Source organism: Apteryx rowi, unplaced genomic scaffold (genome assembly GCF_003343035.1).
Source record: "Apteryx rowi isolate R43461 unplaced genomic scaffold, aptRow1 scaffold_303, whole genome shotgun sequence".
Taxonomy (NCBI): domain Eukaryota; kingdom Metazoa; phylum Chordata; class Aves; order Apterygiformes; family Apterygidae; genus Apteryx; species Apteryx rowi.
This window is the reverse complement of record NW_020449453.1, coordinates 39,679-65,987: the sequence shown is the minus strand read 5'-3', so window position 1 is coordinate 65,987 and position 26,309 is coordinate 39,679. Positions and strand designations below refer to the sequence as shown.

General features: G+C 35.0%; 1 protein-coding gene across 16 annotated transcripts in view; it reads left to right on the top strand.

Moving 5' to 3' along the window:
• The window catches only part of REPS1 (RALBP1 associated Eps domain containing 1), a 72,346-nt gene that overhangs the window by 22,655 nt on the left and 23,382 nt on the right, over positions 1 to 26,309 (top strand). For 5 of the 16 annotated variants that reach the window (XM_026070077.1, XM_026070066.1, XM_026070067.1 and 2 more), the window contains exons 3-9: positions 861 to 1,057; positions 10,655 to 10,808; positions 17,235 to 17,362; positions 17,835 to 17,997; positions 18,298 to 18,361; positions 19,258 to 19,424; positions 24,470 to 24,609. In XM_026070077.1, coding sequence (XP_025925862.1) covers positions 861 to 1,057; positions 10,655 to 10,808; positions 17,235 to 17,362; positions 17,835 to 17,997; positions 18,298 to 18,361; positions 19,258 to 19,424; positions 24,470 to 24,609 — 1,013 coding nt within the window. Of the gene's footprint in view, positions 1 to 860; positions 1,058 to 2,773; positions 2,909 to 6,262; positions 6,394 to 10,654; positions 10,809 to 17,234; positions 17,363 to 17,834; positions 17,998 to 18,297; positions 18,362 to 19,257; positions 19,425 to 24,469; positions 24,610 to 26,309 lie in introns of those variants that run through there. The other 11 variants (XM_026070075.1, XM_026070078.1, XM_026070073.1 and 8 more) reach the window with 8 other exon arrangements.

The window sequence follows — 26,309 nt, the reverse complement described above, 5'->3', positions numbered from 1 at the left end:
CTATACAGAAAATTTGCAGTTTATTTTTATTAGCAGTGGACATCTGAGAAAGTTGTGGTTAAGATTCAGAAAAGTGGTAGGCATTTGCAGCGAGACATTGGAGAATTAAAAAACTTCATTTTTATATCAGACAACACTAAACCAAGGTGCATAAAGCTAAGGACCTCTTAGCTTTTTGTAGAAACTTAGTTTATAGTGTTTGTAACAAAGCAACAGTTGATATTGGAGCGTTCCCAGTTGTATTGTAGTAAAACTACTAATTTAGCTTTTCGTATAGAAAGGTGGGCACGGATGTGTTTAAGCAATACTTGCAGTATTTGTCATAAGGTTAAACTGTAGTTTCTGCTGTGCAAATAAACATAGTACTAGTTCATTAGAAAAGGTTGATGTTGAATATACTGCAGTATTTTTACATTTGTTTTTACTGATGAACCATTCTGTATGAAGACACTAACACTTTAATTTTAGGTATGTGCTAGAAATGGTAGATAATTTCTTGAAAAATCACACTTCAGTAATTAAAATGTTGGTAAAACTAAGAAAAATGAGCTGAATTCAGATTGTGTTTAAATGCAGTGGCAATCGGGCAGAGTTGTGGTGCAAAACTTATGTTTATGGAGCTAGGTGAAGTCCCCTCTCATATATTAAAACCAGAACTTGGGTAGYAGAATCATAAAATATGATGCAGAAAAGGCATTTGTTTTTTTGTTTTTTTTCCAACTGGCAAATATTGGCTTGACTGTAGCAGCAGTCTGTGTTTAATTGCGGCATATGTTAAATTTTAACTAGGAATTAAAAATGCATTTTATTTATTTATTTTTAAGCATCATGCTTATATGGCCTGCTCTGTTTTTTAACAGTAAAGGACCTCCCTCTTCCCAGATTTGTTGTGTCAAAGAATGAACAAGAATCAAGACACACAGCCTTGTATTCTTCAGATGCTGATAACCCAGCTTCGTATTCAGGTGTAATTCCTCCTCCACCTGGCAGGATACAAGTCAAAAAAGGCTCTGTGAGCCATGATGCAGTTCAGCAACGTACTTCAACAGATCAACAGGTAAGTTAATTTAAAAGATTAACTGGAACTCTTAATTGCTTCTTTGCTGCATAGGTATCAGACTGGTAATTTTTCTAAACTCTGTTGCTTTTGATACAGTTTCTTCAACCCCCCCCCAGGTATTAATATATACAGGAAGACTGCTTATGCTTCTGAAATGCTTGCATGTGAGCGGTATTTTTGTAGTCTTAAAATCTGTGTTGGAAATATTGGTACTAGTTGACAAAGAATTGAGACAGAAAACAAAATAAAAACTTTAATGTGTAAGATATGATAGTAAGTATCAAGTTTTAATCATTATGTTATTAATACTTAGTTTATTAGATAGTTCACATCAACTTCCTGAACTTCCAAACAGTGTTACTGAATGCCATGGAAGATTGAGTGTCTAGTCTTTCAAAATGCTACCCTATGTTTAAATCTGAGATACTTTATTTAGGAAAAAAAAAATCTCACAGTGACTCTTCTTTATATTTACATTTGATAGTTCAGCAATTTAAGTAGGGAAGATGAGAATCAGAAATGAATGGAAAGACAGTAGTTTTCACATAGCTTTTCACTGTGCTCTAATAATGAGAACTGAAAACTGATTCCTTTTACTCACTAGTTCTTTCATCTTCAGCTTAAGGGATAGCTGAATGAATGAAAACTGAAAAGGCTTAAATCTCTGAATATTCCTCCTCATAACTCTTTGTTTAAAAGCTTTGTTGCTTATTCACCTAAGAGCTTTACACTTCCTTTCCGTTAGGAAATCTCTATGCTGGTGCTTCCTATCAAAATGAGAACACTAAGTGCAAATATTGTTTTGTTGGGTGCATGTGTCTTTGTGTAGCTGACTGTCCTGTTTTCCTCCTCATGGTGTGCCCTTTCTTGGGCTGTTTTATAAGGAATCAAGAAACTTGCAAACATTCCTTAATGTCTTTGGGAATGAAGGAACTCGCTCAAAAACATTTATCTCTCCAAGAATAGCCCAGATTCTTCCAATAGTGAAGGAAAAGCAAACTAGCAGATGCTATCTGTAATAAGTGTTTGGCAAGTAAGCACTTCTGCCACTTCCTCCCTTCCAAAACGGGGGATGGGAACTGTAATGAAAGGAGGAGGACTGACAGGAGATCTGAAGATAATTTGTCATTATCTAGCTTTGGATAGGTGTGTCTGACATAGCGTCTCAGAAGTTTATGGGGAAATCAACAATCACAGACCTGCTTGTCTAGGGTCTGTAATAATCACTCAAAGATGACAACTTTTAATTTGGTTAAAACAGTATTCTCCCATGGTGGCGGTGAGTTTTAGTGGCAGCTGTAGTTTTGATACAGGACTCCCTACTGGTGTAACTTTAAAATAACAAAAAATCTGGTGTTCGAGGTCCCCCCAAGTTCTGGCAAAAGAAGCCACAGATTCACAAAGGCATATACGCCTCCAAGTTTCATTCTGCCACCTTGGCTGATGCAAGCAGCCTGGTATTCCTCTTCCACAGAAGCCTGTGTKGGCTTATCAAAATAAGGAAACTCTGTGCACAAGTCATTTGTGTACAACTCTGGCCCAGAAACCAGACTTGGAACAGTTGTAACAGACAACACAACACTGAGTCCAGTAGTATTAAGCTGAATTCATGGTCTGGGACCCAGAACATCAGGGAAGTATTGTCTGGTTTTGCACCCTGTTGTAAAACTGCATTTTCTGTGGCTGATTCTTACATTTCTGACTGTGCAATAGATTTCTTCAAATCAGTGAAGAGCAGCCTTGCCCCAGTCTAATATTTATTGGTTAGGATACCATACTGGAAATGAGCTGAGATTTTGAATCCACTTGGGCTGAGAAGGGCTTGAACACAGGTTTCTCACTTACCAGGTGAGTACTGACTGCAATTAGGTTATTTTCCAAAAAGATAGAGCTTTTAGCCATGTTTTTGGAGAAATCAGTGATTTAGTTGTCTTTTCCTAGAGATGTTGCTCAGGTTTCTAAGACCTAGAAAGAATTTCAGACTGAATCCCAGTTGCATGCCGTCTTTTTCAGTGACTAAGTTAGAAAGGGCTGAAGTCTAAGAAGAGCAGATTACAGCACATCGTTTTCCTGGATTTTTCTTTTCTGAGGAATTTTAAGTGTCTAAGTTACGCTTGTAGACTTTGTTCTTAGAGCTTGCCACTTAGCTATTAGATACATCATTGGGGAATCTGGATTTTGATTTTTAACAGATACTTTTTACTGGCTTTGATAGTAAGCCTGCCACTTCAAAATATATCAGTTTCTTAAAATACTGTAGTTGAAGTATTATTTGTATGAAATCATAAGATATCTTGACCTTTGTCTTTAAAAGCCTCCTCTGTTCATGTACAACTTTTCATATTGGTGAGACTTTTGTCATGTGTAGGTTAATATATCATGATTTCAAATGAGTCACAGAATTTCACTTGGGGTTTGTGTACTGAAATGTCCTAGCTAAAATAATTTCTTTATCAATGCATTGTTTTGGTAGGTCCCCTCAATGAGCTTCACTCAGAGGCAGTGGAGTATCAGGAACTAGCAATCAGGTTGTGCCTCCAAAGAGTAGCTATAAATGAGGTCATCTTTTAAAGCAAGCACAAGCCAAATTCAGGAACATTCTTTTTCTATCTCTTGCCATTTTTATGATGACATTTGTCATTTATAGTAGGTTAGTATTATGCAAATGCAGCACTAGCCAGATGTTTATATTTATTAATATAGTTAGTATGAAATGAAGTTAGATGAGTGAAGTCATGCCCAACTGTCATGGTAGCTGCAAAACCAATTTTAGGAGTTAAGACAAATGATGAAAGGTACCTTTACTTGCTAGAGGCTATGTTGGCTGCACAGCAGAGATAAAACACATAAGGGGGAAGTAGTTCTTCTGCTGGCATAATGTCTTCTTCCTAAATAATATACACAAAGCAAATGAGAACATTTATGCTGACACTGTGACACCTGTATCAGCAGTTTCATTGATATAGGTATGTTACCATGGACTGTATATACCTTTATATCTTGATGATAGTAGTTATGCTACTAAAAATCTGTAGTTTAGATCAATTTTGAGAGTCTAAATTCTTTTGCGCTTTTTAAGAAATCCTCCTAGTATGATTAGGAGCTGTCACTGTAGATACAGATTTTTTAGGAATTAATTTAAAAAAAAAAAAAAAAAAGGCAGGGTGAGGGGAATAAGATGCATGTTCTGAAAGCAGTTTCTTAGAAGCAACACTGTCAAGATTAGGAAGTACTTTGTCTTTTGAAATTGTGGCTTAGGTGTGACTAAATGTTCTCAACATCAGTCTACTAGATGTTGCCTTTGGATGTTTTGTGATTTGTTGTTAAAGCCAATAAGCAAGTACACTTTCCAGTGTCTTTAAATGTGATCCAGGTGTTGAGCCAGATACCACTCTGGGATACTTTTACCTAGCCTGACATCTTTTCCTAGGAATGGGGGAGTAGCTAGTTTGAATAGAGCTTGCTGCTATAACAGCTAAATACTGTACATGTGGCAAATGTTCATAGGCTGTCCTGTTGCTTATCTAGGTGAAAATAAAACAGGGCTGAAGGTATGTGTCTTCCAATATGTGCATTAACCATAGTACTTGCAATCCAAATTATATAGATATAGGTATGTCAGTGCAGCCTTAGGATGGGACAACTCAAATCTGTCCCCCCCCCCCGCCCCCGCAGTTCAAAATTGGATCCTTTTAACTTTTTAAATTACATGAAATGTTATGTGACCTTCTTCTAAGGTTTTGACAGTAGTCCATTTTTGTTAGCTTCTGTTTTGTAGAATGAACAGTTAATTCCAGGTAAAATATGTCTGGTATCAAAGAAGTTGTTTTGGAACACAGAACTGGAAAAGACCTCTAGTGTCATTGAGTCTAACCCTCTATTATCATAGGCCATTGTATCAGATAAGTTAAAAATAATCAGGTTCTCTCCTGAAATTGTGAAATTCTGTCTACACTGGCCATGTTGGGAAAGCTATTCCAGAGCCTTAGAATACTTTAATTCCTATCTAAATTTACTAAGGTCAGGTAATATCTATTCTTTTAATAATGTGGTCCTTTAGTATGTGCTGCAGGTCACCACAGTATGTACTAGAAAACCGTTGTATTCCCTCTTAGCCTTCATTTTGCTTGACTAAACAATCCATGCTCTGAATTTCCTCTCATAGGATAGTTCCTGGTAATCCTTGTAACCCTTCTCTGCCCTTGATCCAATTCAAATTTGTTCTTGTTGCAAATATCTGAATTAGACTTGTACTTCTGGTTCCAACTGAGATCTCACTAGTTTTAATGTTCTTTTTAAAAAAAATATGTCCCTCCTTCTACTTGATATATCTCACCTTATATGCCTCAACAGCTTTGAAAAGCAGTTATGTCATATTTGACATATTGTGGTGGTCCAACAGCTGACCTGTGCATCCACTCTGTTTTCTGTTTTCAGCTGGTTGGTTCTCATTATGCATTTTGGTATTAACTTCAGCTATGCAGGAAACTGAATTTTGTATTTGATCTTGTTACCATTATTTGTGTCCTTGAGGTAATGCAGACCATCTGTATTAATGATGCCTCCTTACATATGTTGTTAAAATCCATCTGCATGCTCCTATTTAGTGTGCCAGAGTTACCAAAGTATGAAATAAGGTCATTCCCCCAATCAGTCTTTCAGGAGTATTATTAAAACTTTCCTTCGGTCTTGCGCTCCCCCATATTATATAATTCAGCTTTGTTCCTCTGTAGCCAGTTCCTTTTTCTCCTTAGATTCTTGTATTAATCTCCACATTGTTGGATTTATCTTGTGGGACACCACACTGAAGTTTACTGAAATTCAGGTTAAATGTAGTGCAGTTCCTTTGTCTAGAAAATTATGAAAATATTATCAGCCAACTTAAGTAAACTCACCTATGCTGTGGCTTATCCCTTTTCCATTTATTTCTATATTTTTAATTATTCTTTTCTTCAAAGTTTAGTCTAAAACCTTTCATACTGTTGAGGTCACAATAATAAGCTTGCAATTGGCTGAAACACCCGCCCCCATCTGAAAATACATACTGCTACATGTAGAGAAGTTCACATTGAACCCTGGACTATTTTACTCTTCAGTATGAATGATAGTTAATTGCAAAAAAAAACGTGGATTCTGCAATACGATTGCCATCTCTAGCATAATCTTTCTTCATGATGGATCTGTTCCCTGACTCTTATGCAGGCTGTGTGGTATCAGGACCTGGATCACAACACCCTTAGAGCTACTCTTCGGATACCATGTCTGGCTTCATTGTCTCTGGAATTCTCCTTAGGAGGCTTTCTTCTGGCCTGAGATGTGAGATCCAGGAAAAGGTTTATAAACTCATTTGACTCATGTATGCTTGCAATTCCCTTCTGAGGTTGAGGTCACCCCAGAGTTGCTTTAGCACACTGTTGCATTGCYTTTCACCAGTTTGTTTGACTTACCTTCTCTAAGGGTCTCCTTTTAGAGCCATCTGTTATACCACATTTTTATGATTAAGATGGTATTTTTAGTAACTGCTTGTCAATCCAATAAAGTCCAAGTTCTGAATACTTCATAGTGTCTTGGTTTAGTAATTCCACCTTAACAAAAACTTTACAACTTAAGTTAGATTTTTTTAATGTGTTTTTTTAATCAAGATCTGTTAGTTGATTTTTTTTATATATGTGTGTGTGTGTATATATATCCATCCGTAGGATATATCCTTATTTTTTTATTATTACTTATTCAGAGAGATGTTCTCAGCAGCTTGGTTTAACATGAAAATATGCTGATCTGCATTTAAAACTGATATGAATGAGGAAGATGTTTATTTAGATCTTATTTTTTCCCCTTTATGTTATTGCAGAACGCCGCCTTGATAGTAATTATAACTTTCTGGTTCTTTGATTTTTATTCAGCTTTATTTGGATGGAAATTAGAATCTAATGTTTTAAATGTGTTCATAGAATTACATTGAAAGTGCTAAAACAGTTTATCAAATTAAGTTTTTAATAGTAGTTGATTTAATAAACGCAATATTAACTGTAGTTAACTTTGTGCCAGATCTTTGGTCAAACAAATGCAGATGGTTAGTAAAATTGTCAAAGTTCCAAAGAGATTAGGTGTGTAACTTCTGTTGAAATCAGTGGAATTCAAAATTGATGAGTTAATCATTGACCTGAGCTGGCAAAACTGCCTTTAAATCTGTAGTAGTTATTAACTATCAGGAATTTCAAAAGCACTTAGGTTGGGTACCTTAATACTGTCAGAAAATCTGATCCCAGATATTTCAGGCTTTCAAAACAATTTATTAATGAATTAGATGAAAGTGAACATTCCTACCTTCTCAACTGCTAAATACAGTCTGTCTAGAGAGAGGTGATTCTAATGAACATACTGCCTCTGTTTGCTAAAACTGAAGCCCAATGCAAAATTAAAGCAGAAATTGTTCTACAATAAACTTTTTTTTTTAGGCATTAGTATATTAGAATGTGAACTTCTTATCCACTGCAAAGGCAGATACCTAGTTGACGTTAACCTATTTATAAAGGATGAATTAACCTAACATTCTGTATATAATCAAATTTTTAATAAATCCCTACTCATATTTTTCAATGTCTACATTTGAGTCTGAGTCAACGTTGTTGCTACAGTCTTGCCTCCTTCTCAGCCTTTTCTGGCCTGAATCCTCCTTTCTTTGCACTTGCATTGACCTATTAGTATTTTGGCTAAGCCATTTAATTTTTTTATCTCTTTCAGTTTTGGTTTTGGGGAAGCTCTTCTGAGCTTCTCATAAGCTCAGTGAATGCTGATGTGAGAGGGAGTGAGATTGCACAGGAGAAAGGTGGTGCCGAAATAATATCATGATAAATTGATTTAAATTTTTTTTGGAATATCTGTCTCATAATGAAGGTAAAGCTGAAGATGTGGCCTATTCCTCTTCCAGAAACTTTATGATACCAGAATTAGTTGCATGTTTTTTTGCTGTTTGATTTTGGAGTCTGTAAGTAGAAGCACCAGATTAGTTGTGGGAAATCTGTAAAAGTGTTCAGAATTCTGATCTAACACTGACTGCAACTTTGAAAAGTTAAATATTTATAATGTTTCTTGTGCTTCTCATATTCTAATTTTCTCTACCTTTATTATGTGCTTTAAGGAATCACCTACAAAGTAAATGTTTAGAAAAATTGAGGTTGAGGATCCTATTAACTATTTATGCCTATGGGTGAACATAGGGCAAAATGTTAGACGCTTACTGGATAGTGACATTTGTCAGATTGTCTACGGCAAAGCTGCTTCGTGAGGGCAATGTGTCAGAGTTAAATGTTCACATCCAGTTACTAGAAACAGTGAGTAGTCTTCTTTAGGTAGATTGTCATACATTTGTCTGCTTCAGGATTTCTTCTGTGTCCCTCTGGACCAGCCCATTCGTCGGATTAAGAATACTGGAGTAAACAAGCAATGGCTGTGTCCAAGCCTAGCACTCCCTAGGTTTGTTCATGGTGTTTTGCCTAAAAATTCAAACATCCTTCATATCTTGTCTGAAAAAAGATGACAAAGAGGAAGCTTTTCATGTAGATTTCCATTATGCATCATCTTGGCACTCCTAGTACCTGTTGCACTATGCTCTAAGTGGACTTAACTGCTCAACCTCAGTTGTAGCTTCCAGGCTACAAGTGATACCCTGGATACTCTGACTACTTTCCCTTGTTTCCCCATGTGCCTGTAAGGGTAAGAATATACTATCATCTAAAATAATTTTCTTGTCAAGTAAGATGCTAAGAAGCATCTTCCCAAAGCAAATTTCAGATGGGTGGGCAACTGCAACAAAAAATCCTGAGCTAGTAGAGGTACTGTGTAAAAATGGTGACTTTGACCATGCAATCATCTGGTCTCTGAATGAAATGTTTGAGTTAATTAGTACTGCTCCAGGCCACTTTGTAACACTTTTTGCAAATATGCATAGGCATCATTTAGATGCTTTTAATACAAAGTTCAAAATCCTGTGCTCTAGGAACTTGTTTAAAAGATAGTTGATACTGAACTCTGACTTCATGGTCAGAGGCTTTAGAAAATACCTCAACTGCAGAATCAGCCGGTCTGGTCCTGTATCCAAGAAAATATGAAAATCAGAGGAAAAAATAGTGAGAGACTGTTCACATCAACACATTAGAAACTAATCATTTATCATGGCCCTAAAGCTTTTTTAGTAGGATGCATGTAGTTGTAGTATGTACCTTACTTGGAAAAATGGTGGTTTATGGCACTTTCTTACTGAGTTTCAGACTTTACAGATGTAATATTAATAAAAGGCATAATGGCCTTTGAATATTTGGCAAAGTAAACAAGTTCAGTATTGGAAATCTAGTTAAATGGAAACCTCCAGTCAGTTTGGCTGTTGGTACTTGATAGTATGTTAACAGTTGACAGGGAACTACCTCCTAGATGTTCATGCACTTTCAGGTCAGAATGAAACTTATTTGAATAGCTCTCTTTGAAACTAATTCAAGTTTCAAAGCACACATTCAGGTGTGTTAATAAATTTTTGAAAATATATTTACAGAGTTAATCTCTGTGCTTTGTGGGTGAACTGAAAAGGAAAATGAAGATTATACTTTTTAGTGCCCCTGTTCAGTCAATAGAGAACCAAACAAGCAGACTTTTTTGTCTGGTACTGAAATAATTCTGAGATCTTTAGTTTTGTTTTTACTTTTTGGGAAATACGGAGCTCAAGCTTTGCCTTCTTGATGCACTTATTTTCACTGATGTGGTTGGATTTAAACTGGCAGATCTGGCAAACAGGGATTTTGAAAGATCTAGAAGTAGTGAGAAAGTTGCTTTCTACAATATAAATGCTTTTTTCATCATATTTTCCTGTGAAATTGAATAAACTGGTAATCTAAATGTCTAGTAAGAACTGATTTCAGGTAGAAATTATACCTGTGATTCTCTTTCCCTGCTTGTTCAGAGAGAATAGAGTATGAGATTAAAAAAAACAAAAACAAAAACAAAAAAAAGACAGACCCTGGGCCTTAAAATTATAACAGAACTACTTTATAATTTGTACATTAGCAAAATATATTCTAGATGGAGTCATTCCTTGAAAAAATCACATTTCAGTGTTTAAAAAAAAGTTTTGTGGCCTGTCTACTGATTTTAAAAATGTTTAATTCTGATTTGTTTTTTTTAAATGAAAGTAACTGTGATTGTATATCACTTGATGAAAGTTAGGTGTGATAATAGGTTGTACAGTAAGTAACCTTTTCCTTTAAGACCTGGGTTCAAATGTAGCTTTTATCACAAGTGAAAGTGAGTCTTGTAATCTTCTGGTTTCCTTTATACTGAAGCCACTCAACATCACTGTTGTCTTAAGAATACTAAATTCAAAAATGTATTAGATGAAGTTTTTTGAAATGAATGTGTTCAGTGTCCATCATATTGTACCTGACTCCTCCTGTTCCCTCATTTTGATAAGAACTAAACTTTTCCCTCTCCAAAAAAAAATTCTAACCATAATGAATGGTTGTTCCTAGAAATAATGGTTTCAGATAGGCTTTTATGTATTTAGTTATATAGTACAAAACTTAAAAGGTTCCTTTGTTTTATTAGGAGTCCACATCTCCAGTTGTTTCACCACAGCAATCCCCACCAACCTCTCCACATACATGGAGGAAGCACAACCGCCATCCCAGCGGAGGGAATAATGAACGACCTCTTGCTGGACCTGGGCCTTTTTGGGCTCCATTTAGTGAAGCACAACCAGGTATAAATGTCTTCTGTTATGCTTCAGCTGTAACCCGAAGTTGTGGAACTCTTTAAATAAACAAATACAGTTTAAAAAAAAATTGAGTTTAGGGCAATTTATCTCCATATTTTTCAAGCCTGGAAACTTTGTTGCAGATTCAAATGTCCATGTTGATGTCAGCAATGCGGAATCTGTGGTCTTGTGTATGGCAGATCCATTTCTTAGTGTGATACTGGAAATGCTAAGAGTTTGGAGGGAGGGAGAGTATCAGAGTTTCCCAGTGGAAAGTTAAAATATAAAATTGTCATCCTGTTGAAATTGTGCAGGAACTGCTGGTGTTCCCAAAAACATGGGGAGCTCAAGGGAAAGAGAAAGATAATGTATTGTTTGCTTTAATTATGCTTCTGGTAGATTAGCTGAATTGTGAGAATGACTAATTCTCTTAGCTTTTTTTTTTCTCCTTTCTTTCTTTAAGTTTATGTAAGCATAACTGAAGCCTGGTATCTCAAATATGTCAAGGTAGAATCATAACTTGTTTTTCAGTATATGGCTTTTCATCCTGTATTAATTGCTCTTCATTTAACATGAAGACCATCACTGTTGTTTTATCTCAGCACTCAAATTGTAAAAAGCTTTCCACCGTAATATCTCATATTTCAACAAGTTGTTTTCTTTTCTGATATCTGCTAACCTTATTAAATTTGGGAACAGTAGAGCAATTCTAATTCAGCTTCCATTTTTTGACAATACTACTAAATAATATGTTGCATTTTGTAGTTTGTAGTTTCAGATTGAATTGTGATTTGTTTATTTCAGTCTTGATATTCCCAAAGGAGTTCATTATCTTCCAGTATATTTTTTTTTTGTAGTTATAACCATCAGTGGAGGACCAAGTGTTATGTTGTTAGAATTGGTTGAATTACCAGTTTTTAAGGAAATAAAACTTGTTTTCAGGGGTATTTAGGCATGAAATAGGTTGTATGGAAAGGTTTATGCCTGTTTCCTGAATATCATTTGCTAGTGAGTGCTAATCAATTTAGAGTTAAAACATACTGTTAATGATTTTTCAGCTTTGTCTCTTGACTTTTTTTCTTGCATATTTAGTTCTTGAGCATTGCATTTCTTGCAGGCTGGAATACAAGTTTGTCTGGTACCTGCTTTCTATTTTGTGAAGCTTTTCTAACTAGTGAAGTCAAGGACTAAAAGAAAGCATGGAAACTGCTCATAATGATTGAACTGCTCCACACTGTTTTTCTAAAAATAAAGTTGTAATGCCATGTTAATATTGCAGTGCTTTCCCTGTGATGTCTGGCAGATACATTTTTCAGAAGTCTGAAAAGCTTTGAATTACCTCAACATTCGTCAATTTTGTATTCCACACTGAGATAAGTTCTTAGTGTGTTTAAAATAATTTGGACATGCTATTAGAAGAATTGCCTGTTCTGTCAGTGCTAATGTTGTAAGAGTGGATTTTCTCATCATACTAGCTTAACAAAAACTGTCATCCTGATTTACTGTAGATGATTCGTTTTCACCATTAATTATTCCCTTGAATTCTAGCTGAGTTTTAGACAGTTCCTCATGTGTGTTTTCCTTTCTCTTGAGAATGTTTTTTAAGGAGTGTATTTTTTAGAAAAATGGAGTTCTGCTAACATTTAGGTAGACTTAGGTAGGTTGTGGTTTACTTTTTCTTTAAATGAGCAGTGCAAGCTCGTCTTGATTCTGAGGCAGGGTATGCTGTCAATCCAGTCTTGAAAAATCAGGTAATTTGCAAGTATGTGACATTATTTCATTAGAATTTAAGGCAGGACTGTGCCATTTCACTTGTGATCCAAGAAAAACAAGAACCCAGGTGTCTCTGTTTATATAACAGTAGGTGAAAGATTAGGTTGAGAGTAATGGTGAGGTTGTCAACTGAAAGCATGGAAACTCAAGTGTGAAAATGTTTCTGATGGGTCTAATACATGGCATATTGCTTTTAACAAGAAAAGCAACAATCAAAGCATAAATTGATTTTGTTTAAAAATATATATTTATAAAGATTGACTTGTGCACAGTAAAGAGACTAGTGTATTGTCATACTACCATTACAAGTAAAACTAAATGGTGCTTTCTGTATTGAATTGGCCCAGTAAAAAAAAAAAAAATCAATTATTGTTTTTTAAAAAATTTACACCTCATCTTGTATCAGAAGTCTAAATCATAGCTTCTAGCTGTAGTCCTCAATTTCTTGAGGAAGAAAACCTGTTCTTGGCAGAGCAGAATTTGGATTTTATAATTTTTCCCTCACCTTTTTGTCCAGTACTTCAGTTAGGATCCTGTTAGGAATACTTCATAAGAAGCTGAAATTTGAGGCGTTGTCATGAGTAACTAAGTTTGCGTATACATAACTGACCTAAGATAAGCAGCCAAAGTTTGTTACCATCTTGTGTTGAGTCTTTTTGTAAAGAGAGCACTGAATGGGCATGTGCATTTTACTTTTAATATCAGGAATGAAAAGTTTAGTGACAATCATTTATCACCTGTGTGAAATGAAAGTTTACTTATGTCTAATTCTTAAATGTCAGTTAATTTTATTAAAACCTGAGTCTCTCAAGTCTTCCATGTGTTTAATATATTGTTAACATAAAGCTATTGTTTGAAAATCACATTGTGTATCAGTTCTGGCTTGCATCTCTGATCAGTCTTGAACATTTCTTCTAGATCAGTATTCATAGAACAATAAAGTGCAAGAGTGAACTTATAAGGAAGCAGAATTGTATCTGAGATGAGAACCTTCAATTCCTGTAGTAATAGGAGAGAGAGAAAATTTGCATGCTTTTCCCTTTTCAGCTCACTTTATACTCCAGCTTCAGCAACTAGAAGGATGCTGGCTGTTGCAAACTTGGGAAGAAGAACCCCTTCCTCACCGCCAAACTCAAATGATAGTTGAGTGGCATGTCAGAATAGAGGGTAAAAATTACTTTTAAGTTTGCTTATCTCAACAGGAAAAAAAAAAGAGCAGAATATTTGTGTTGGTAGTATCCAGATAATAATTTCAAGCTAGTCGAGAAATCTGAGGTCTTCTGTTCAGTCACAGAACCTCTGCTAGCTTTCTTTGCCATTACAAGAAAGCTCTGTTTTGATGTCCAAATATGTATGAGAATCTGCAGCCCCAAACCACAGGGTTTTTTTTTTTTCTTGTTAAGTGATTTCACTGCAGTTCATAAAACCAGGAACCAGAAAGGTTCATAAAATTGGAAGATGTCTACTGTGGTTACTAGTTCACTCACATCTTTACGGTCCTAAAATACKTACTGTGCTTGCAGAGTACTGAATGGTGCTTTGTCTCCTAGTTACTATTTCAGTAACTATTGATAATTGGCCTTCCTTATTACAGGGTAAGGATTGTTTTTATCACAGAGTAAGGATTGCTTTTACTTAGAGCTCTTCCCTCCTTGAATAATCACGTCTACAACACCTTGTCTTATTTCCAAAATTGTGCTCCCCTTCTAGTTAGGTTTCGTCACAAAGCAGTGGTGAGGAAAGCTGATGCTAATTTAAAAAGTTATTTTAAAATTTCGTTTCCCTAAGTAAAAGTCACACTTGCACAGTGTATAGAAAAGTACAGACTACTCAGATGTTACCTAGATAGACTATTTCTTACATTCATGTTTACAGCTTAAAGAAAGAAATTCCATCCCACAGGAACTGAGATCCATTTTCCACAAGTAGTCAATGTGTTGGTAAGATGTGTAAGCTGCAGGAGAAGGATATATAGCAGCCACAGGAATTAAGTTATGTCTTCATACTAAACAGTGCATTAGACTTCTCCAGTTAGTTCAGATCCGACATCTGATAATCAGTCTTAAGCCTACCCTCTATTTAAAGTGTTAATGCTTCCACCTTCCCTCCTACCTCAGTGTTCTCAGTCTGGTTTTGTAGTTGACAAGGAGAAACTGAGGGTTGACAATCTCCAATTCAAATGTCAAATAGATGTAGTTTTGATGTTCTGAGAGCTGAGTATCAGCTAGTGTCAATGTATGTCTACAGCCAGGTGTCTGCAGTTAATCATGAAGTAACTTTTCTTCAACCTTCCTGTCCTATGCCCTAAAAGTTGCATCACAGAATAAATAACCAGAACAGCAAAGCAGCAGTATTCTTGCTGAGATGATTTGAACAGTGGAAAAGAAAACCATTCTTGTAATACTTGCAAAGTACTTGGAAGGTATAACCATTTGGTGCTGTTGGCTTCCTCATTGCTATCACAGTACTGTTTTGGAAGAGGTGCTGTGGTAAGAGGTACACATATTAGACTGCACTAAAACAAGTTATTGGAAGAAATAAAGGCAGGGTAAATATATATAGGCTTAGTGGTAATAATGTCAGTGACTGAGGGACAGAGAAGGAGAAAACCACTGCATCAAAAGTGAATTTGTAGTGCCACATCTCCATAGGAGAAATGGGAAGGATTTGCATCAATGTTATTGTCCGTCAGCTCTGTGCTCAGTGAGACAAGGTGGAGAGAAACTCTGAGCTTTTCCGCATGTTTCTTTTTAATGTCTTAGACTTAGGCTAGCTATTGAGGAAGAACCCCAAGTCAAGAATTGTGAAACTCATTGCCTTTATTCTCAGCAATTTTGGATAAAGCTACCAGAAGCTCCAGATCACATCAGGAGCTTCTAGAAGTGGAAGGCAAGTTAGGGATCAAAGGGAGTATTTAATGGGGTTTCTCATTCACAGCTTTATCCTAATAAAAGCAAACTTAAAACAATGTTGGTGTTACTCTGGTATCTTGATGAAATTCAGAAATGATGTAACCTCTCAATTTTGTATATTCAGCTTACCTAAAAGATTTTTGGAGGAGATGTTCTTTCTCCTACCAGAAATCTAAGCCTATCTCATTTTTTACTTTATGTAACGCAAGGTTAAACTCATTGTACACAAATAAGGCTACTGTACATAGCAAAAGAAGAAAAACAAACCAGTTCTGAGTAGTTCTCTCATTWCTTTCTCCTGGGGAAAAAGTCAATTGCCAATCTAAAGAATAATTGCTACCTGCTAAATGTTAAATAGTAACTCTGTATACTAACAATGTTAAAGGGTACTTTAGGTGTTAGTCATCAGTGTGCCTCACTGATTTTTAGGCTTCCTTTACTCTGTTTACTGCAGATTGGGTGCCAGAGTTGTCATCAGTCTCCAAGATCCTGAAAACATTGATTGTCAGCTTCATAGAATAAATTACCCATATACATGGACTTCTCAGGGCTATGTTTTCAGTCAGCACCTTGGCAAAAAATTCCTGGGGTTTGTTGCTTGGATTTGGATCTGAGTGGAAAGATTGAGGTTATAATATTGATGTCTTATTGCTTGTTTGTGGGTTGTATTGAATGCTTAAGAAAAGCCACAAAAAGTTGACCTGCTTCTAAGCAAATCTGCTTCTAAAYGTGATAGACATTCCTAAGTATTACTTTCTGAGAATAGTTAACAGATCTCAAGACAAAACATTGTTGTACAAGAAGAATAGTTTAGAATAAAAGATTCAGTGTCACAACTGCTCTTTAGGTTTCAGGAGTTCAACATCTCTTTTATGAGTCAGGAAATAGACTGGAGTCCTCTGATTCTTCTAGAACTTTCTAGATAGTTTGTTTTACCCCTGGTTTGACTCAAATTTTTAATTTGTAATTGTAACTTGAGAGAATTTAGAGTCTTTGGTACAACGAGCAGTGGGTGGCCAAATCTTTTTATAGTTGTTTCATCATTATTATTTTAATATTAAGATATTGAACAGCAGCAGTATTTCAGAAGAAGCTTATAAGAAGGCTTTAGCTGAATCTCAACTATTGTATTCTAGATACTTAACACATTACAGCTGTCAGTGCTGTATATGGATGCCTTTTACTATTCGTTGATTGTTTTTAAGCAATTGAGTAAGTTGGTCTAGAAATTATTTGGAGAAAAAAAAAGTGGTCTATGCCAAAAGAACTGATTCTTAAGATGACTTTCCAAGACTGAGTTCTTTGACAAACCAAAACCTAAAAAAATAATAATAATAATAAAGCTGTATGCTATTATCATACACCACTTCTAAATAACTGCTTGTCTGTGCAAGTTATTCATTACAATTAAGTGAAAACATGGAGTATTAATTAGCTCGTTCAAAACTATTATATATGCAAAACCCAGTTTTAGTTTTACAAATGTTGCAATAAGCTTATTGCTCGCTTCTTTTTAGTGCAGACTTGAGTTGGCCAGATATAGAAACTTATATGAGTGAGTTGCTGGGAGGTGAGCTTTGTCATCTTGGTGCAATTCAGTTTGTTTCACAATTCTACAAGCATAGAAGAAGCTCTACACTCTCAGGATCAAAGAGGAGCTTGTGTCTCCTGTGACTGCTTTCCCTATCCAGAGATTTCAGTTTTCCAAAATTGTATTTTGAACAGGAATTATTTCTTCTGCTTTCAGGCTCATCTACTACTAGTGATCCCATATGGTCTGGCCATTCACCACCACCTCATCAAGAAAATTGGGTCAGTTTTGCAGATACCCCACCAACCAGTGCTCTTTTAACCATGCATCCTGCTTCTGTCCAGGTGTGACACTTTATTGGTATTTGATTTGCTTCATTCAGATTGATGTTGCAGTTCATTTTTTTGTATATTTTTTTCACTGCAGTTGCTTACTATGGAACTGGGCTGTTGTCCATTTGGTGTTATTTATCCAACAGATATTTCATTCATTGAATTGACTTCATTTGGAATGATTTAACAAAGTTACTAATTTTAAAAATGTCAGCAATCATGACTTTAAAATATTTGTGCTTAGCTTTTTTGCATATGCTCCATACTTTTGTTTTTGCTTACATAATTGCAGTCATTCCTACCCATTTGTATCGGTGTGCAAAAATATCCTGTCCTTATCCTGTAGATGCAATCTGCTGATAGTTTCCTGCAGTTCTTAAACTACTATGAGATTTAACTATGCTTTGCTTTTTGAAGGCAAGAAGTTTAGAATTCATAGGAGCGTTTTAGGTAGATAATACTGAGGAAAAATATTTCATTTCAGGACCAGACAACAGTACGAACTGTAGCATCAGCTACAACAGCAAATGAAATTCGTAGGCAATCAAGTAGTTATGATGATCCCTGGAAAATAACTGATGAACAAAGGCAGTATTATGTTAATCAGTTTAAAACCATTCAACCTGATCTAAATGGATTTATACCAGGTAAGTTCTTTTCTAAAAATACAATTATGGGTGCAGCAATTTTGTTACAAAGACAGTGTTGTGTACATAGGTCTATATACTATTTTGAAGAAAGTTATGCATTTTACTGATACCACACTGGTAAACTTCAGTGTAATTCAAGAAAGGACTTGAAACTTGGCTTTTCTTCGTTTAACTATTGTAATTAGTGCCGTTTTCCCCTCAAACCTTTGCTAAGTAGCCTCTTTTACCATGCATTTCTAAGTCTTCTAATGATTTAAATTGCATTAAATATTAAGTACTGTTATTATAATCTTTCAGGATCTGCAGCTAAAGAGTTTTTCACTAAATCAAAGCTACCTATTCTTGAGCTTTCTCATATTTGGTAAGTATGATGTGTCTTTATTTGGGATAATTATTTTGAAGGATGACATCTGTCTGGCAATCAGTCATCTAATAATCTACTTTCTAGAAGTTGTTCCTTAAGTAAAATTTCACTTCTACTTCAGTGTTCAGTCCTAATCACGTTTATGCCAGTATTTTTATGGACTTAAGGGTCTGGGCAAAATACTGTTTACAAAGTGTTTTGAGCTTTTGAAGAAATTTCAAACGCTTCAGAGTAAGTAGTACTTTGAGGTCTTTTATTGTTAAAGATATACTTAATTATAAATAATTACTTATCTATATTTATTTATTTGTGTCTTAGCTAGTAAGAGTAAATAGAATATACAGAAACAAATATTCTTAAATGCTGGTGGTACTTCATGACAAATTTAGCTTTGACTTAGCACAAAGCTTGTCTTTCATTGTATTTTGGAATGCCTACTACGTTGTTGGGTGCTGTCATTGAACAGCTTCCCTTGGCAGATTTGATTTTTCTCTTAAACAGTATATTGGTTTTTAATTCAAATATTCCTCATTAAAAACAAATCATGTTGTCTCAGCACTATCATTTTTAGGCACTGCAAGAAAATGCTTCATTATACTTGCCATAAATCTGAGGCAAATAATGTTGTATAGTACTGTCTTAAATGCACGGAAATGACTTTAAAAAACGGAAGAGATTAAATTGAGTTTAAATCTCATCTTTAGCCTCAAAGAAATGTCATTAATGAGGGCTCATATTCTTTGAAGAATAGAGCATATAACACTCTAATTACATGGTGTTAATAGGGTGAAATGGACTGTAGTCTGCATTCTCTGATTTTTCAGGTAACACAGCAGAATTATGTCTCTTGGAAATTAAACAATCTTAAGAAACTTCATTTTATTTATATTAAGCTTTTCTTGTAGGGAACTGTCAGATTTTGATAAAGATGGTGCGCTGACATTGGATGAGTTTTGTGCTGCTTTTCATCTGGTAGTTGCTAGGAAGAATGGGTATGATTTGCCAGAAAAACTGCCTGAAAGTTTAATGCCCAAACTGATTGATTTGGAAGACTCTGCGGGTAAGACATGTTTCAGTACCAAAATTTCACTATTTTCAAATGCCCATGTAGTTAAGGTTACAGTATAGCAGCAGATATTTATAGGGTTGTAAACAGACTGAGCATAATGCTTTATTCAGCGTAGTGTGTGCTTTTTAGAAACCTTAATCAGTGCTCAGAATTAATCCAAATACATACGTATTTCTGTACAGGGAGGTGTTATTTAGGAATAGTACATATGTGGACTCATTTGGAAATACTGCCTGTCTCTTTTAAAGGTGGTTTAAGCAAAACAAGATTATGACTGTATGGATTTATTCATGATCAGCTACTGAATTCCAAAATCCCAATCCAGCCATACTTCAAATTTGTTTTCAAATAAATATGCTTTCTGTTTGCAGTCACTTCTGAAAATAGAGCATGAGCTTCTAAGTCTTGAAGGTACTTAGAAAATATTCCCATTCAAGACAAGAGGTAGGATAGTTTCATAGTTCTAAAGTACAGGATCAATAGTGCAGAATTTTTTTWTTCTACTCCTGAATTGACAGCAGCATTTATACTCGTGATACCTAGTCTTTCTATGCACAGTCCTTTACCTTTGGTTGCTCTCAGATAAACCACTGAATATGAGTTCTGCTTGTTAATATTTGTCAAAAACACTTGAATTCCCATGACTGAAAAGCAAACTACTGTTCCATGTAAAAGCGGCATTTAAAAACAGAGTATTTGTAGCCTTTTTTTCGTTTTTATAATAAACAGATAAAGGAAGCTGAAAACTTTTAAATTACTTTGTAAATGGTATATCCGCATTGAATGTTGAATCTTTGTAGAACTGAGAATGTAATAATCTGTGTTAAAACTAACTTTACAAATTCATTACCAAACTCCATGCTTATCCAAGTGGATGAGTTTACAGACCTAGAGGCAGGCGGCCTATATAAAAGCCTGGAACTCAGGTATACTAACCCCTTTCAAGCCCCCTACCCATTTTGTACCACATTACTCCCTGTTTGTAGAAAACTAACTACTTCTCACCTCTTCTTAAAGATGATGAGGCTTTGAATTTTTAGATTAAAACTTGACATCCTTTTTACTATTGTAGTTGTTACCAGTTTATTATAGCCAGGGAGGATAGATCTTTTCAGGTGCTATTAATTACTGATTACTTCTGTATTTGTGGGTGGGTTTTTTTTTAAGCAAGATACAGTGACTAGAGAAAAAATATTATGGTGGCTACAGAAGTCATGATATTAAAAAGGTAGAAATTTCATTTCCTTAGATTACTTTTTAACAAGCAGTCTGCTTTGGAAAGTCAGGTTATACAGTGGGTGTACAGATTTTTTGGTTTCCTTCTTTCTAGTAAACATGTTGAAGGAGTAGTTTCATCCTGTGTTTGTAGTATGTCAGAGAATCAGGCTGCAGGGTTTTCACCTGATAATTATTGACAAGTTCTTAAACTAGATACTGTGACTCTTAAAACATCTGTTTTAATAATTAAACCATTTTTGTGGGAGTAGCTTGGCCCCTGAAAGTACCTTTCAGCAGCAGTCAGCAGTAATTGTTTTCAGTATGAGTAAGCACATTACTATGGCTAAAATATTTGTAAGAAATATCTACAATGAATTTGGATGAATGCCTGGCAAATGTCTAAAACTCAGCTGCTCCACCGTTTGTGTAGGTGTCTTTTTTGTTTGTTTTTATATATATATATATATATATAAAGTTGCTGGTCAAGCAATGTCATGATAGGAAATGAAGTAACATTCATTTGTATAAACCATTGTTATAACTATATCTACATCTACAACTGGGCTTTTACTGCCTTTTATTGGCATAGTCAGTCCAGAGGATTTTGTCATTTTTAACTGAAGTTGTCTGGAAACCTTAAAGTATAAATTAGACATTAAACCAGAAAGTTTTATAGGGTGTTTTTGTTTTAGAGCCAACTTGGTTAATATAAAACTTATTGTGACTTACTTTCATGAAGTACAAAGTGTTTTTTAAATCTGAAGAAAAACTGCTTTCTAAAAGTAGAAAAAATATTTTTCCTCGGATAGTAAAAGTAAAAGAAAGTTATCTGATTTGTTCTGGTGAATATTAGAAGGTTATTGTACTGTGTAAGCTATGCTTTAAAAAATTGTCCAGTTGATATCTAAGTCTACTGATGTCATTAATAACTGAAATTAAAAGCAGCAATTCTTGCAAACTTGTTCAGTTTTATCTAATAACATGAATTTTTTAATTTGAGCCACCAGTGGTGGAAACAGACAATCTTTTCTAGCACCTAGCATGATCTATCACCTGAACTTTTAAGTTGACTAAAAGACTTCAGGAAAAATTACTGATTTGGCTATAGTTTTATTTCTAGTTACAACAGTCCAAATCTCCAGTATACGTTTAATATTTTAATCCAAATAAAAAGCTACTAAGAGGTCTATGTGCAGGATAGTGTGCAGGTTAAGTTATACAGGTACAACTTGATGACTGTAAGTCAGCCTGGAGAAGTTAAGCAATTAAATTTTTGTAGTGYTTCCATAGAAGCTGTGTTCCAATAAAGCTTGCTTCCAACAGCCTTTTCAGAAATAGAAACTGCAAAATATGGTACTGGAGTATCTTTTTGAGTGTGTTTTCTCATGGGATGCAACTTTTTTCAAAGAAAGAAGTTGTATTAGTGATCCTGTCCTGCTGCCTGAAGCCTTAGTGTGAATAACATTTTCAAATGATTCAAGAAGCTGAATTACTTGAATTTTTGTTTACCTTTTGCATATTAGTTTTAAGCTTATTGTTAAAACTTCTGAAATAAAGATAAGTTTATTTCTGTCCTTTTGTTAGAGTTTTTTCCCTTGATCTTCCATGCTGCAGCTCTCTGTGCTTGACACTTGCTGTCTCTTGCATGCAAGCACATATGTATTGCTCTTGTATGAAGCGCTTGTATAGCTGGTCATTTTTATGGCAGAATAGCACTCTGGCTCTATGGATTGTGGTCCATCCCAGCTGAAAATTGGTAAAAATAAAATTGAAAAGATTTTAGTATCTTTCTCATGACTAGGGAGAGATATATAGGTTTTATTCTTTGAGGTGTTTTTAAGTTCTTGGAAATTGTAATCTTGGAATAATGTGGCAATTTTGCAATACATTTGAATTGTTTTAGTATTTTGAGTTGGATCATATACTTCAAAGCATTATTTGGATTGCAGCAGTTGCAGTTAAACTTAAGATTACATTGTGCTGTGGTATTTGTAGTTACATAATGTCAGCTCTTCAGAAGGAGCAAGGTGTGTCTGGGTAAGAATCTCTAGAAGAAAAAACTGCAGTGGTTGAAAATCCACACAAAGACTAGTTATATGAATACTTTTCTATTTAAATGCATATTTTATCGATTGAGTACTGTTGCTAGCCACTGTCTTGACAGAATGTTTTCTTGATCTGCAGTTGAAAAGAGTAGTAGTCCCAGTTCTTATTATGTAAATAAATTTGAATATTTCCCCTTGAAAATCACTTCTCATCTGAGTTAAGAAAGCTGCGAACCCTTTACGAAACTCAAGACAGTTTTTACCTTTCTTTCTGTAACTTTGTTTTTTGTTTAGATTGCTGCAACAATGCCATTTCCTTTTAAGAAAAGGAAAATAAATTAGTTTGTTGTGGCTATCTTCCTTATTAATAGACAATAGACTGAGAATTCTTCCAAGAATACTTTGTTTATGCAGGATGCTTTTCTTAAGAAATAAAATTTTAGTCCTGATTTGTTTTATTTCTTAGTAAAAACATTTTTCAGCATTCTTACAAAATGTAGCATATAATTAAAATTTGCTGCTTATTGATGGTATTTTATGGAGAATCTGCCATGCTTTGTGTCTTATACGGCTTGATAACTTTAACCACTTGACATTCTCCCTGTATGTCTATGGTTTGTGTAGATCCTTGTAAATTCCCTGGATTACAAAAAGCTAGATAGTTTATCCACAGGAGTTTTCAGCCTTATCATTTGACCTTGCATTTAACAGTAGTTGTTCAGTATGTACTATAGCACAGTTAATAAGAATTTGGAGTGATTTTTTTTTTTAATTCATTAGAAATTTTTGCTCAGTTTGCACTTCAAAGCAATTGATATGCACTAAGTATTCTCAAAGCATTACCACTACCATATTTTGAACTTAGTATATGAGTGTTACGGACAATGGCCACAGTATCATCTTGACTACTTGCTGATGCATGCTGCTTATAAACAGCAGCTTGTTGTAAACTTTTTTTATTGCTGGAATTTGTTTTTTCTTACCTGAAGGAGGTGCAGCTTCTATCTTGAATAATATATAAACTTATTTTTTCTGAAGGACAGCTGTACAAGATGCTATGTACTTGATATAATTTTAGGAAGGTTGAGGCCTGATACCTGGTTATTCATAGACAGTTTACAAGACCTTTGATGTTTTGAGTTACTGGTTTTTGTGTATATGTGTGTGGGGGGGTTTTGTTTGTTTGTTTTTTTGGTTTTAATCAGTAACATCTCAGCTTCCTATTACCACATTATGGGACCATTAATTCCCTTATGGGTTTCAGTGAGTTGGCTGGGTTTTTTTGGTCTGGGTCTCTTGCTGTCCCCACCAGCATTTTGGAGACCATGGCCTATTGTTGGCCTCCCAAGTTGCAGTTGGTCACCACTGACTATTCAAGTGTTTCCAGTTCCAGCTTTTCTGGAGGGGCACATTTACTAGTTGGTTTGTTTGGGGTTTGGGTTTTTTTTTGGGGGGGGGGGGTGAAGTTAATTGCTCCTAATGTAAGTATAAATTATATTTATTTCTACATGTAGTCAGTGTTCATGCTATTTAGAACCCCAAGCAAAGGGAGATAGTGTGACACAATAATCTTCAAAGTCTGCTTTTCAGGAAGATCCTCAAAATGAGGGCAGTGCCTTATAAACAGCACATTTGACTTGAATGAGTGTATTTTGTCTGCTGCTAAATATTTGCTTGGAAAAGTCAAAAACAAAAGGTACTTGCACTTTTTGTGAGATGCGAGCAGCTTTTACTGAGATTAAACTGAATGCAATTCATGATTTTGGTTTATAGTGGTTCCTGTCATTTCAGAAGCTGGGGAACAGACTGGTGAGGTAGGTTACGCCAGCTCTCCAGCAGAAGCTCCTCCAAGCAAGTCACCATCTATGCCATCCCTAAACCAGACCTGGCCAGAACTGAATCAGAGCAGTGAGGTTAGCAAACGCTTTTATCTAAGAATACTTTCATTGCCAAAGTCAATAACTAAATTGTGTATGCATCCATAATTCATCATAAGTGGAGTATTGATTATGAATTGAATGCATTGAAAAAACTTCAGCCCTACAATAGACATTAAAAAAAAAGGAAGGTTCTACAATATGTTAAATTGTAATAAAGGTAATTTTTACTTTGATTCTCCTGTCTCATGGTGAGATGAGCTACTGTTTGAAATGTTATGTCATTAATAGTAATTAAGGTTTATATGAATCATAAAATGATCTTGTTTCATATTTATCAGTTTTAATCCACTCTTGATTTCTTGGGGTTTTTACTCAAACTTTTATAGACACAACTTTTGCAAAACTGCGAAGTAAATTTCTGACAGATATGGATGTTGAGACCGTTAACTGTGAAGGTTTTACCTTAAAATGTAAAATATCTTGCCAGTAAGGTAGAGAAGCTGTAGCTCTGTGTTTGTTTCAGAAGCACAAATTCAAAGTTGAATCTGAAGCCAACCATTGGCTAAATTTATTTAAATATTACATTTCTGCTATCATGTACTGCTGGTATTCATTTTATCATCTAGATAAGATTGTTTATATAGTAAACCTCTATTTTGTCAGAATTTGAAACCTAAATTACYCAAGAGGATTCTTTCACAAGTATCCTTTGATTAAAAATATCTGTAAGTTTCATTATGCTAGAATTTTTTTTGTTGATCTGTTTTAACAGATTTTTGGATTTACAATATATTCTGAATAAACCAGTGTTTTGTTCTAAGAGCTATTTCAGAGACTCAAATGGTTAACTGAGAAGGGAAAAATTATACTGTTTGTACAGTGACTGTCAAGGTTAGGGGCCATGGGCTACATCTGGTACTCCTGAATGCAACCATACTATAAAGATGTAGACTTATTTTTCATTATAAGAAAACAAGAGCAAAGTACTGAAAGTATTCGTTGTAAAGTCTTTTCATTTAATAGTCTGAGATGCTCAAGAAGAGTCTAAAACTTCTTTTAACAGCTAAAATAATATTCACCTATAGGTAGAACTGTCTTTCTTAAGTCTCGTACTGAAAGAACTTTTTGTGCCTTTTTTTTTTTTCTCTCTCTTTAGCCTTCAAGTGAATAGAATTTTGGTAGTAGGAAACCTAGACAAACCAACAGGAGTCAATATGAAAATGAAAATAAGCAGACTTTTTAGGATTAAAAGGCAAGAGCAGATGAGATTTTGCTCATCTTTTAGGAGGACTTGTAAGAGCTTGCCTTACCTTTTATTGACAAATGGAAGCCTTACAATGGTGCTATCATTAAATAAGTAAGGATATGATTTAGTGATTCTTAGCTGTTCCATTTAACAGAGTGGCTCTTAGATTGCTGGTAGAAGCTATGTTTTGGGAAGGAGGTGAGCAGATACTCAGTTGTTGCTAAGAAGTTGTAAATGTCTGCAACTGTTTTAAATTCTGTGTTGATGTATTCTCCATACTTGTAATAAAGGTTTAATAAGCTAATCATTTGGTAAGCTGAAACACAATTGAACAGATTCCTGCAGTGGCCAGTGCAACTCAAACTAATTATATAGCAAATTGTCATTAACTTTGCTCCACTAATGCAACTGCTTTGTGAGCCAAAATCTCCCTTACATAACTGACATTCTCCATCCAAATAGACAATGTGGTATTTTTCTCTCTGAA